The 12255-nt window shown below is 61.1% G+C and overlaps 1 protein-coding gene across 18 annotated transcripts in view; it reads right to left on the bottom strand.

Annotated features, from left to right (window-relative positions):
* CTBP1 (C-terminal binding protein 1) overlaps window positions 1–12255 on the bottom strand; it is a 36728-nt gene that overhangs the window by 12423 nt on the left and 12050 nt on the right. For all 18 annotated transcript variants that reach the window (XM_078367740.1, XM_035294371.3, XM_078367745.1 and 15 more), the window contains 2 exons: window positions 2583–2727; window positions 461–667 (listed from right to left, as the gene is read on the bottom strand). In XM_078367740.1, coding sequence (XP_078223866.1) covers window positions 461–667; window positions 2583–2727 — 352 coding nt within the window. The remainder of the gene's footprint in view (window positions 1–460; window positions 668–2582; window positions 2728–12255) is intronic.

Raw genomic sequence — 12255 nt, 5'->3', positions numbered from 1 at the left:
AGGCCCATGTGAGGCCTACGTGTGCTGTGACATCTGTGATGTCTGTGCCCATGAGGTCCACGTGTGTACTGTGATAACTGTGAGGTCCACACATGTGCCATCTGTGCAAGCCCGTGAGGTCCACGTGTGTGCTGTGATGTGTGTGTGAGGCTGTGTGTGCTGTGACATCTGTTTGTGATGTCTGTGTGTGCCCATGTGAGGCTGTGTGTGCAGTGACGTCCGTGTGACATGTGAACAAACCTGTGTAATTCCCATGTGTGTGCTGTGACATCTGTGCAGGGCACACAGCCTGGGATTCCCGGGACCCAGCGCCTGGGCTGTGCACACTCAGTCCTGTCCTGGGTTGGGACCGACACCTGCAGCCCCGCCCAGACCTGGGCCTCTCCTCCTAGGCATGGCTGAAGAGTGGCAGCACCAGACGCTGGGAGGGGGCACAGGCACGGAACTGTGGCCGACGCACCGAGTCCGATGATGCCCAAGGTCTCTCCACGAATCCTGGCGGCGCCGGACGCCACCTCTCGGATCTGCTCAACGCTCTGGACTCGCGTGCCCTCCCGCAACGCCTGGTGTAGCCAGGTGGCCCGCCGGTACAGGTTCAGAATGTGGCACAGCGTCGAGTCGGCTGTCTCCTCCACGGACGCTGCAGGCACGTTGCAGACGGCGATTCCTGTGGGGACAAGGACACGGCAGTCACCCCCAGACTGGGCCCAGCTCCCGGGAGGACACCAGGGTCACCGGGGCCAGGGCAGGTGTGAAGCTTCCCAAGGAAGAAGCCAAAGGACATGTCCCCAGGGCCACCCTGGGACACTATGTAACAAGCGCATCTCACAGGCTTGGGGGTGGTAGAGTAACCAGCCAGGCCCCTGTGGCCCAAGCCCCGCCTCCACTTAAGGTTCATGAGGCCCCTGCTCATGTGTGCTGGGGCTGGGGCGGAGACACTACCCTGACCCCTCCCAACTCAGCACTGGAAGCCCAGGACCACCACTGCCCCAATTCCTCCCTGGGAAGCTGCAGCCAGGTCAGAATCTGGGTGCCGGCCCACCGGCACACATACATGGACATCTGCACGTGTCCTTGGGGCTCCCCCAGGCCAAGTGGGGCCCCTGCAACCCCTTCCACCCTCCCTGCCCCACAGCCCACAGTCAGTAACACCAAAGCTGGAGCCATTCCTGGAAAGCAAATCCATCCCATTTCTCCTGAATAGCTGGGCCGGGCACACCCATGTGTGCCTGCTGTGTGACGTCCTACATGTGACCCCTACTCCACTCTCCTGGCCTCATACCCAGATGCAGGCCCTTCCCCGGCCAGCTTTGCACGTCCTACCCCATCCGGGTGGTCACACGCCTGCATCCAATTGGCCCTGTACCTGACTGGCCGTCCGTCTCCCTGGCGAGGAGGAACCGGGGCCAGGACAGAGCTGCACTCATGCCCAGAGGCTGGACAGGACCACGTGGTCCCACAAGTGGTCCCGAGAGCCAGGAGGGGCCTGACATGGGGAGGCGCGAGCAGGGGCTGTATGAGGCCAGGGGCGGGGTCCCACACAGCCCCCAGACACAGCTCGCTTGGATGTAAAAATGTTAAGCAGTGGAAGGAGGGGCAGGCCAGGCACGAGACTGAAGCAAAGGCCTCCTGAGGGCGGCCAGATCCCAGGGACGCCCCAGACTGGAAAGCAGGGCCCTGGCCTGGGAAACTCCAAGCACAACGGAGATGGTAAACAGCAGGGGCCGCCCAGAAAGCGCCCAGGCCTGCACCCGACAGGCACCATGGCCAGCCCTTCCCGGGATGCCACCCACAGGGACCAAGGCGGGACGGGGCTGCACGCGGCTGTGGCCCACATGTGTCGGCAAAGCAGCTCAAGCCAACACAGGAGGAAACCCCGAACAGGACGCTTGGCTTCCAACACCACCCGCGTCTCCCGCAGGAACACAAGCGGTTCCGACTTTACGATGCCGTAAGCTGCATCCTAGGAACAGGGAAGCAAGACCACATCGGAATCTGGCCAACCGTGGATACCAGCAGGGTATGAGGAGGAGAAAAACAGACCGGGCACGGCAGAAAATGGAACGTGCACTCCATGCAGAAAGCCGAGCACCGCTCCCCGAGTTTGTTCTGATGTGTGCGTGCATGTTGCAGATGTGTGTGTGTGTGTGTGTGTGTGTCCCATGCGCGTGCACACATTTACTGGGCTCTGACACACACCGCCATTCCCACCGTGTCTTGGCACAGAGACCTATGAGCCTATTACAGCCATACACTGACACCCCTGCCCCTCACCCCCAGGGCCCTAGTACCCCAGCAAGGGGCACCAGCCCGATGTGCACACAGACCCAAGTGGCAGCAGCTGCACGCGTGTGAAGCTGCAGCTGGATTTCCTGCTCCCCACGAGAGCATGTGCCCGCAGGTGAGGCTCTGTGAGGAACGGAATGGCTGCAACCTCATGCCGGCCCTTGACGGGACCACACGCCACTGCCGCCTGGTGACATGCAGTGGGGTCCTTGATGTGGCAGCGAAGCCTCCATGGAAGCAGCGAGCTGACAGAGCTTGCACGAATGGGCACGGGAGAGAACGCAGAGCCGGCCTACCTAAATCCCCGGCCGACTTGATGTCGATGTTGTCAAAACCACTGCCGATCCGGACGATGATGCGCAGGGCTTTGAACTTCTCCAGGTCCTCCCTGGTGAGTGTGATGGTGTGGTACATCAGGGCCCCCACGGCCTCATTCAGGACCTGCAGCGAGGAGGAAGCACACCATCTGAGCCAGCACCTCAGCCTTCGGGGCAGGGATGAGCCAAGCTGGGAGATTAGCCCGTGGCCCTCAGGCACCAGCCCAGACACTGGGGGAGGCCACACGAACACCTGCTTCCCCACCACGCGCTGCCCCTCACCCCCACCAGGGCATCCTGAGTCCCAGCAATGCCCACCACAGCCCCCTCAGCCTTGCGCAGGGTGCACGCCGGTGCTGGTCAGAGCTGCCCACTCCCCACTGTGGTGGCTGAGATGTTTCCCTTTGAGCATGCACCCCACCCTGAGGCTCTGCTCAGTCTCATGGAGGAAATGGGGTCCCCGCCAGGCAAGGACACAAGAGGGGGGCGCAGCCACACCTGGCAAGGACGCTGAGTAGGTACAGCTGCGTGGGGAGAGGCGGGGCACCCGAGACCTGCAGGCCCAGAGGTGCAGATAGAAAGCAGTAAGTCCCCAGGACACAGAAGTACGTGGCCAGAGACAGGGGCCACCCAGCCACAAGGACAGAACCACAGGAGCACTGCCCTGTGTCACCTGAGAACCCGGCCAGAAATGCTGCCCACAGCCGGTACAGTGCACAGCACGGCCAGTGAGGCTTGGGGAGCTGTGTTCACAACAGCCACTCTCTTTTTCAGTTTCCAAGACAAATCCTAGACCAGAACGGCTACAGTGAATGTGGACCCGCACACAGCAGCCTGACCATGGTGCCTCCACTTAGCCAGCACCAGGAGCCGCTGTGGTCATGGCCAACCCCACCCTGCCAAAGTCTCCCAGGTACCCCCAGCCCAGAGGGGACCCCAAGGAGGGTATGGGCAGTGTGGGGTGCAGAGGCACACGGGTGGAGGAAGTGCCAGGCAGAAGAATCAGGAGTGGCACTGGGCATGAGGCAGAGGAGGGTGTGGACCACCTACACATGCACCCACGCCCAGAAATACCCACCTGCACAAGTCCATCCCACACACCCGTACCCATGTATGACAACGCCCACATGGTGCAGACGCTGTAGAAATAGCCATGGTTGGTGGCTGAGGATACCAGGATGCACAGACTTCATCCATGTGGGCATGTCCGAGTCTGGGAGACACCACTGCACCTCCCATGAGGACATGACTCCCACCTACCACCTGTCCAGTGGGGCCACAGGGCCTCCTGATGGATCAACAGCGCAAGCTCAGCCCAGAGGTTGCCAGGGGCCTGGGTGGCATCCTTCCCTCCCTCCCTGCCATGCCGAGCCGAGCCTGCGGCCCCCTGGCGGCAGTGCCTGGGTTAATGGACTGCAAGGTTTCCTGTGGGAGCTGACCCTGCCTGGGGTTGGGCAGAACAGCTGGTGTTGGGCCAGCACACACGGGTGGGGTGAGGGCAGTCCCAGCAAGACCCCTTCTCCTATAGTGCCCAGACTTCCAGCCCAGCCAGAACAGATGACTGCCTTTGAGGCTGGCACAGCCTCCCTTCTGGGCAACAGGGCAGGGGAGCCCCGGGCTGGCCTGAGTGTTCTGTGGGAGGAAGGGAAGGTCAGAGCGTCTCGACTGCAGGAGGCAGGGAAGCATCTGCACAGACCACGGAGGAATGGGCATGGCACTCATCAGTTCACAGACAGGGTTGACAGCTGGCCCTCGGCTCCTGCGAGGGCTTCGAGGCTGTATGGGTGCAGACCCCTGGTACACCACACTTGACCAGTAGTGTGGACCCGGCGAGGCCATGGAGGACAGCACAGGCAGAGGCCAGCAGTGGGTGGCTGGTACCTGGCTGTACGTGGAGGCACCAGGAAGACCCTGTGCTGCCTGCACTGGAGATGGGCGGTCACACACCACGGAGGCCACCTCAGGCAGCTTGGCAGAGCAGCCTCAGCTGAGGGGGAGTCGCCTGCAGGTGAAGCTTCGTCAGCACCCACTGTGGGTAGGAAGGGCTGCACATGCGAGTGGCAGACAGTGGCGTGTGGGAGATGGGCCCTGGGGTCAGGAAGGCCTGGCACCAGTCATCAGCCCCGGGGGGGGCAGCCTGGGCAGCTGGACGTACAGGGACCCCTCCCACAGTGTGTGTGCAGAGGCTGTGTGAACAGGCTGGGAAGACCCGCGGTGCACAGGACAGGCATGTGTGTACACAGGCACCAGCTGCTTTCGCCCTGAGCACTCAGCCCAGGGGGCGGGGGACAGCCTGGGCAGCTGGACGTACAGGGACCCCTCCCACAGTGTGTGTGCAGAGGCTGTGTGAACAGGCTGGGAAGACCCGCGGTGCACAGGACAGGCGTGTGTGTACACAGGCACCAGCCGCTTTCGCCCTGAGCACATCAGCCCAGGGGGCGGGGGACAGCCTGGGCAGCTGGATGTACAGGGACCCCTCCCACAGTGTGTGTGCAGAGGCTGTGTGAACAGGCTGGGAAGACCCGCGGTGCACAGGACAGGCGTGTGTGTACACAGGCACCAGCCGCTTTCGCCCTGAGCACTCAGCCCAGGGGGCGGGGGACAGCCTGGGCAGCTGGATGTACAGGGACCCCTCCCACAGTGTGTGTGCAGAGGCTGTGTGAACAGGCTGGGAAGACCCGCGGTGCACAGGACAGGCGTGTGTGTACACAGGCACCAGCCGCTTTCGCCCTGGGCACTCAGCCCCGGGCTTGGAAAAGTCGATTCTAACTGCAGCACGTCACCTCCCGCATAATCAGATGAGACTCCTGTGAATATCCCTACCGCACAGCTTTCAGGTAGCTTCCCTCATTGACTCTTCCATGATGAAAATGCGTTTCTCTCATCCAGGCAAGTTTTGAGAAGCGGAAACGTGTCAGCCGAGGACCCTCCCTCCCAGCTGTGTGTGGCAGCTGAAGACAGCTGAGCGGGGAAAAGCAGGCAGCCTCCCTAAGTAGCTTCAGTAACTTGCCTGGGTACGTTTCTTGGTACCCTTTTTGCAGGCCCTCGCCCTCTTCCCTACTGAATGTATTTTTAACAACGTAGTGCTGGGTGAGTGCATTCACACAACAGGAATCTGAACACGGCTTGGAGACCCCGTGCCCCAATCTCTACCACATACCAGGCTGGCCTGTGCACAGCTGCAAGGCCAGAGCCACCGGTGTGGACTTCACCCTGCGGTGGCCACGTCACCCACAGGTCCTCAGGCCAGGGCACCGCAGCTGCTGTCAGCCTCGGGGTCTACCTTCCTTTCCCTCTCACACTGCTCTACCCCTGGCTATGGCATTGGTCTCCCATGAGGAAGTCTGCAGGTGGGTGCAGCCAGGCCTGCCCCTTTAGATCAGGACGCAGCGGCCTCCCAGAGGCCAGCCTCAGCCAGCACCCGCAGATGTGTCCCCTCCACCACCAGGGACTCAGCCCCACTCTGCTCAATGCCTTCAACTCTGGTGCTCAGAGCAGGCCTGGGGAAAGCCGGGTGCCCAAGCTCACTGCTACTGGGCTGGAAATAGACCCCAGGATGCTCCTGGTGGCAGCTGATTCTCAGGGGGCCAGAAAGGGGCCTGCCACGCCCACCTCCTGCCATGTAGTTAGCCACCTGCTTCTCCTGTGCTCAGGACTCAGGTACGTCACTTACCTTTGCGGACCTCATACACAGGTGTGGCTTATTCTGTAACACTGCTGCTCACATCAGGTCACCATCAGGTCAGAAGTTTCTCTAGGACGTGCAGCCACATGCCGGCCCAGGGTGGGGTGGGCCGAAGACCGCAGGCTTCAGATTTCCAGACTGTCAAAGCAGACTGGGTCAGCCCTTTCTATTCCATATGAAGGGACAGGACCAGGCTCCCTCGGCACGGCTGGGGCAGGGCTCAGCGCAGGCCAGCCAGTGGTTACTGGTGGTGACTGCTGCACCCGTGAGAACCCGGGAGGGGCACCCCAGTTCTCGCCACCCTCTTCTTCCATTTCCTACTGATTGGGAGAAGTCTTTGAATATATGCACTTTCCACTTTTTATTTTACAAACAGGGTCTCGCTGGACTGCAGTGGTGTAATCATGGCTTGCTACAGCCTCGACCTCCTGGACTCAGGCGACCTCTGGCCTCAGCTTCCGCATACACTGGGATCGCAGGCTTGGCCCCCACACCCCTCTGAGTGCGTCAGACATTCACTCTTACTTTGGCACACAAGTTGAAAATACCCAAACCCCTGTCTGTCACCTGCTTTTATTTTTAAAATTTATTTTTCTACGTCATTGTTTCTTGAACAGTCTTGCTCGGTCGCACAGGCTGGAGTGCAGTGGCACGATCTCAGCTCACTGCAACCTCTGCTTCTTGGGTTCAAGTGATTCTTCTGCCTCAGCCTCCTCAGTAGCTGGGACTATAGGCCCCCTTCACCATGCCTGGCTAATTTTTGTATTTTCAGTAGAGACAAAGTTTCGCTGTGTTGCCCAGGCAGGTCTTGAACTGGTGACCTCAGGTATCTACCTGCCTCGGCCTCCTGAAGTGCTGGGATTACAGGCGTCAGCTGCTGCACCCAGCCCTGCAGTGTTATTTCTAATTGCCATTTAATCAAAGTGACCTTTACCTCTGTAGTATCACATTTTCTACAGAAAGCACATCTTTCCTGCGCTGTCATGACCTCAGGGAGTAAACACTCTTTCAAACGTTCCTCTAATGCTCTGCATTCACACAAGGGCGGCTTACGTGGACAGCAAGCATCTGCAGTCCGGGAGCCACCGCGGTTCCTGAATGGCCACCCAGGGCCCAGAGTCACTGGCTCCCCAGTCCTTGGCCCACGCATCTAAAAAGCCGCTGTCTGTGTCCTTGGGTCCCACTGGGTGGGGCTATCTCTGGTCCTCTGTCCTGTCCACTCTTGGTGGAACCAACACTGCCCAGCTGGCTCTTCCAGACCTGAGAGTGGGTCCTGGGCATGCCCTGCGGGGCCTCACTGGACCTGAGGCTCGGGCAGGCACTGGTCAGCCTGCCTGGAAACAGCCCCTGCACCCGTGGCCCCTGTCCTCTTGGTCCCAGAAGAGACTGTGACCCAGTATTAAGGTCAGAGCCCACAGCAGCCTGTCTCCGTGCTGGCCGCCTCTGAGAGACAGGGGCTCTAGGACGGTCCTGCACGCCCCCCCGACCCCGACGATGCCGGCTCTGTGCCGGCCGCCTCTGAGAGACAGGGGCTCTAGGATGGTTGCACGCCCCCCCACCGACGATGCCGGCTCTGTGCCTGCCGCCTCTGAGAGACAGGGGCTCTAGGACGGTTGCACGCCCCCCCACCGACAATGCCGGCTCTGTGCCGGCCGCCTCTGAGAGACAGGGGCTCTAGGACGGTCCTGCACGCCCCCGCAACCCCGACGATGCCGGCTCTGTGCCTGCCGCCTCTGAGAGACAGGGGCTCTAGGACGGTCCTGCACGCCCCCCCACCGACGATGCCGGCTCTGTGCCTGCCACCTCTGAGAGACAGGGGCTCTAGGACGGTCCTGCACGCCCCCCACCGACGATGCCGGCTCTGTGCCGGCCGCCTCTGAGAGACAGGGGCTCTAGGACGGTCCTGCACGCCCCCCACCGACAATGCCGGCTCTGTGCCGGCCGCCTCTGAGAGACAGGGGCTCTAGGACGGTCCTGCACGCCCCCCACCGACGATGCCGGCTCTGTGCCGGCCGCCTCTGAGAGACAGGGGCTCTAGGACGGTCCTGCACGCCCCCACAACCCCGACGATGCCGGCTCTGTGCCTGCCGCCTCTGAGAGACAGGGGCTCTAGGACGGTCCTACACGCCCCCCCACCGACGATGCTGGCTCTGTGCCGGCCGCCTCTGAGACACAGGGGCTCTAGGATGGTCCTGCACGCCCCCCCGCCGTCCCACAATGCCGGCTTTTGTGTTTTTCCTGGATTTCAATCGCTTCATTTCCTGCCCAGCCCCAGCACCTCTGTCCAGTGAGGGCTTCCCAGCGACCTACCCACCCTCGAAGCCTGGAGATACTCGTCTGGCAGGAGCACAGCTGTCCAGCTGGATACAGGTCCTTGGGGGCCCCTGCGTCCTGTGCCCTCCCAGAGCCACCCTGCCACTCCAGGCCCCACAGCCTGCACAGGATGCAGCCTCCTGGCTCCCAGGGCTTCCTTCTTGCTCAGCAGTTCCATCAGATGTGCAGTGTTGGGCTGAGTCCTGTGTCCTGGTGGGTGACATCCCCAACCCTGGTATCAGTAAAATCCTGAACCTGAACAGCAGGATGCCTACCAAGCCCGACATTCTCGTTCTTCCCATGACTGCACTGATGGCATCGCATTCTCTCCCTCCACAGCATTAAGACAGTGGCGACATCCAACCAGCTGTATGGGAAGCTTCCGTCCAGGAGGAGAAATTCCTGACCAACAGTGACACACAGAGCAGGCCTTCAGTTTCCTCCCACAACACAGCCTGGAGATAGGTAGCCCGCGGGCCCGCTGCCCTCTCCAGTCACAAGGGTCCCTGCCTCCAGTCTCCTTGCTCCATGGCTCCCCTCACGGCCCAAGGTGGCTACCCAGACTGCACCCATCACCGCTGCTTTCCAGCCAGCAGGGACAGCGAGGGGACAGCAGGGAGAGGCCCTGCTCCACTGTGTGCTGGATCTAGTCCTTTGGCCACCCCTAGTGGCAAGAAAGCATGGGCAGCCAAGTCCTCCTGCAGGACCACAGGCTGTGACATGGGGACTCAGCATCCAGGCAGCCCAGCAGACTCACACGCGGCCCTGGGAGACCAGGGCCTCTCTTCCCATCGCTGGACACGCAGCCCTGGGAGACCACGGCCTCTCTTCCCATCTCTGGACGCGCAGCCCTGGGAGACCACGGCCTCTCTTCCCATCGCTGGACACGCAGCCCTGGGAGACCACGGCCTCTCTTCCCATCTCTGGACGCGCAGCCCTGGGAGACCACGGCCTCTCTTCCCATCGCTGGACACGCAGCCCTGGGAGACCACGGCCTCTCTTCCCATCTCTGGACACATGGCCCCCCAGGGCTGTGGCCTCTCTTCCCATCTCTAGACACACGGCCCGGGAGACCACAGCTTCTCTTCCCATCTCTGGATGCAGTCCCGGGCGGCCGCGGCTTCTCTTCCCATCTCTGGACACGCAGCCCCAGGGGCCGAGGTTTCTCTTCCCATCTCTGGACATGCAGCCCCAGGGGCCAAGGTTTCTCTTCCCATCTCTGGACACGCAGTCACGGGGTGCCGCAGCTTCTCTTCCCATCTCTGGATGCAGTCCGGGGGGCTGCGGCTTCTCTTCCCATCTCTGGACACGCAGCCCCAGGGGCCGAGGTTTCTCTTCCCATCTCTGGACACACAGCCCCGGGAGACCACGGCTTCTCTTCCAATCTCTGGACACGCAGCCCCGGGAGACCACGGCTTCTCTTCCAATCTCTGGACACGCAGCCCCGGGAGACCACGGCTTCTCTTCCCATCTCTGGACACGCAGCCCCGAGACCACGGCTTCTCTTCCAATCTCTGGACACGCAGCCCCGGGAGACCACGGCTTCTCTTCCCATCTCTGGACACGCAGCCCCGAGAGACCACGGCTTCTCTTCCCATCTCTGGACACGCAGCCCCGGGAGCCGAGGTTTCTCTTCCCATCTCTGGACACACAGCCCCGGGAGACCACGGCTTCTCTTCCAATCTCTGGACACGCAGCCCCGGGAGACCACAGCTTCTCTTCCCATCTCTGGACACGCAGCCCCGGGAGCCGAGGTTTCTCTTCCTATCTCTGGACACGCAGTCCTGGGGTGCTGCGGCTTCTCTTCCCATCTCAGGACACGCAGCCCCGGGGGCCGAGGCCTCTCTTCCCATCTCTGGCTTCTGCAATTTCCCTGTCTTTAAGCGTCCTGTTCTTCCTAGATTTTCACTTGTGTTTTTAATTTCAAGTTCTCCTAGTTCTCTGGGGCTCCTTTCTGTGGCACCTGCTCTGCTTCTGGTTAGGGACTGCTTCAGGCCCCTCCAGGATGCCAGGACGGTTCCCAACACTCCGGTCTCGTCCAAGAACACTGCTGCATCCCCTGGGGAGGTTTTCTGAGTATTTACCATGTCTTTCTCTGCCCTGGGCTGTACCATCTGGGTGCAGAGCAGGGAGTCTGTGTCCTGCCAGGGACCACGCCAGCCCCACCCCAACCAGGGCGGCCCACTGATTTGCATTTTATACGAACCTGTCTAGGCAGCCTGGGATTACTGCAATTTCAGAAAACCTCTGTTTTGCCTTAGTTTTCCAATCTGTTGGCAGACCCTGCTTTAGTGTGACTTACAACTTTCCAAGTTGACCATGTGCCTCTTTTCCATTCCATACGTGTGTGTCTTTAACACACACCCAGCCTCCCAGTGAGAAAACCGTACTAGCCAGGGCACTGTCAAAACCAAGTGGGTGCCACATGACTCCAGGTGTACACCGTGGCCGGGCATGCATGTGGACACGCCCGTGTGATGTGCTCATGTGCAGATTCCGGCACACTGGCCCACTGGCAGCTCCCCCGCCCGCACCCCAGCAATGGTTTCCGTCACGCTGATGCCTCTGCCTGAACATGAAGAGATCAGGCAGCATGCAGCCCTTGAAACCAGCTCTTCACTCGCCATCACGCTACCGAGATCCCCCCGCCTGTTGCTGAGGATGCCAAGGGAGGTGGCCAGCGTTTGCCTGGCCACTGACCTGCCAAAGGGCAGCCGGGGCGTGTCCTGGTTTGGGGCATGTCCTGGTTTGGGCCGTGATGATTACAGTTGCCAGGGAGCATGACGCGCGGTTCTGCCCGCGGACGTGCGTTCCAAGCCTCTGCGACTAAGGAGTGTGGCCACTGGGCTGCATTACAGGCGCACATCTAACTGCATGAGAAACCAGGAAGCGTTTTGCAGAGCGACCGCCGGCCGCAGCAGACGCGCGCCCATCTTTAGCACCATGTTTCCTTTGGAAATGCTTCTGCTGTCATCCCTTCCAGCCCCTCCCCTCTATTGTTCCAAAGTGTCTGTGAGGGTGGCTCCTCATCTCACCCTCCTGGCTGCTAAACCTGCCCCTCTGTTCTCCCATTCGGCTTCGGCGTGTCTCAGATCCACACCTCACCTCCTCTGAGGCACCATGCCCCGTTTTAGGGGCAGCAGCTCCTCGTCGGTGTCTGGCCCGGCCTCCTCCTGAGGGCTGTGCTGGGGTCACCATGCCGTGGTCAGCTCGGGGAGCTCTGGTGGACCCGCACTGCCTTTTCTGGCTTTTGGGCTTTATGCCTCATCTGCCATCTCCTGACTGCCTGGTTATCTCTACTGCATTTGACGGACCCTGGGCCAGACGATGATCTGTAGAAATGAACCGAGGCCCAGGCTGATGCTACGTTCCTCTGAAGGGGCTGTCCCATTTCTTCCTGCCAGGCACCTGGGGCCAGGCAGTGTGGGATCCCCTGAAATCCAGGCTCAAGTCTCCCCCGATGTTGGCAGGCTGGATGCCCACTGTACGGCATGTCAGAGTCCAGGGCACCCTCACTCCAGGTGTCACCTTACAGGCCATGGCTGTCCCAGCAGGCCCCACACCCTGCAGACCATGGCTGCTGCCAATGCCAAATGCAACCCCTCAGCCACTTCTTCGAGAACAGCCAACACCCCAGGCCAGAACGGGCAGGGC

Source organism: Callithrix jacchus, chromosome 3, assembly GCF_049354715.1.
Source record: "Callithrix jacchus isolate 240 chromosome 3, calJac240_pri, whole genome shotgun sequence".
Lineage (NCBI taxonomy): Eukaryota > Metazoa > Chordata > Mammalia > Primates > Cebidae > Callithrix > Callithrix jacchus.
This window is presented reverse-complemented; position numbering and strand designations above follow the sequence as displayed.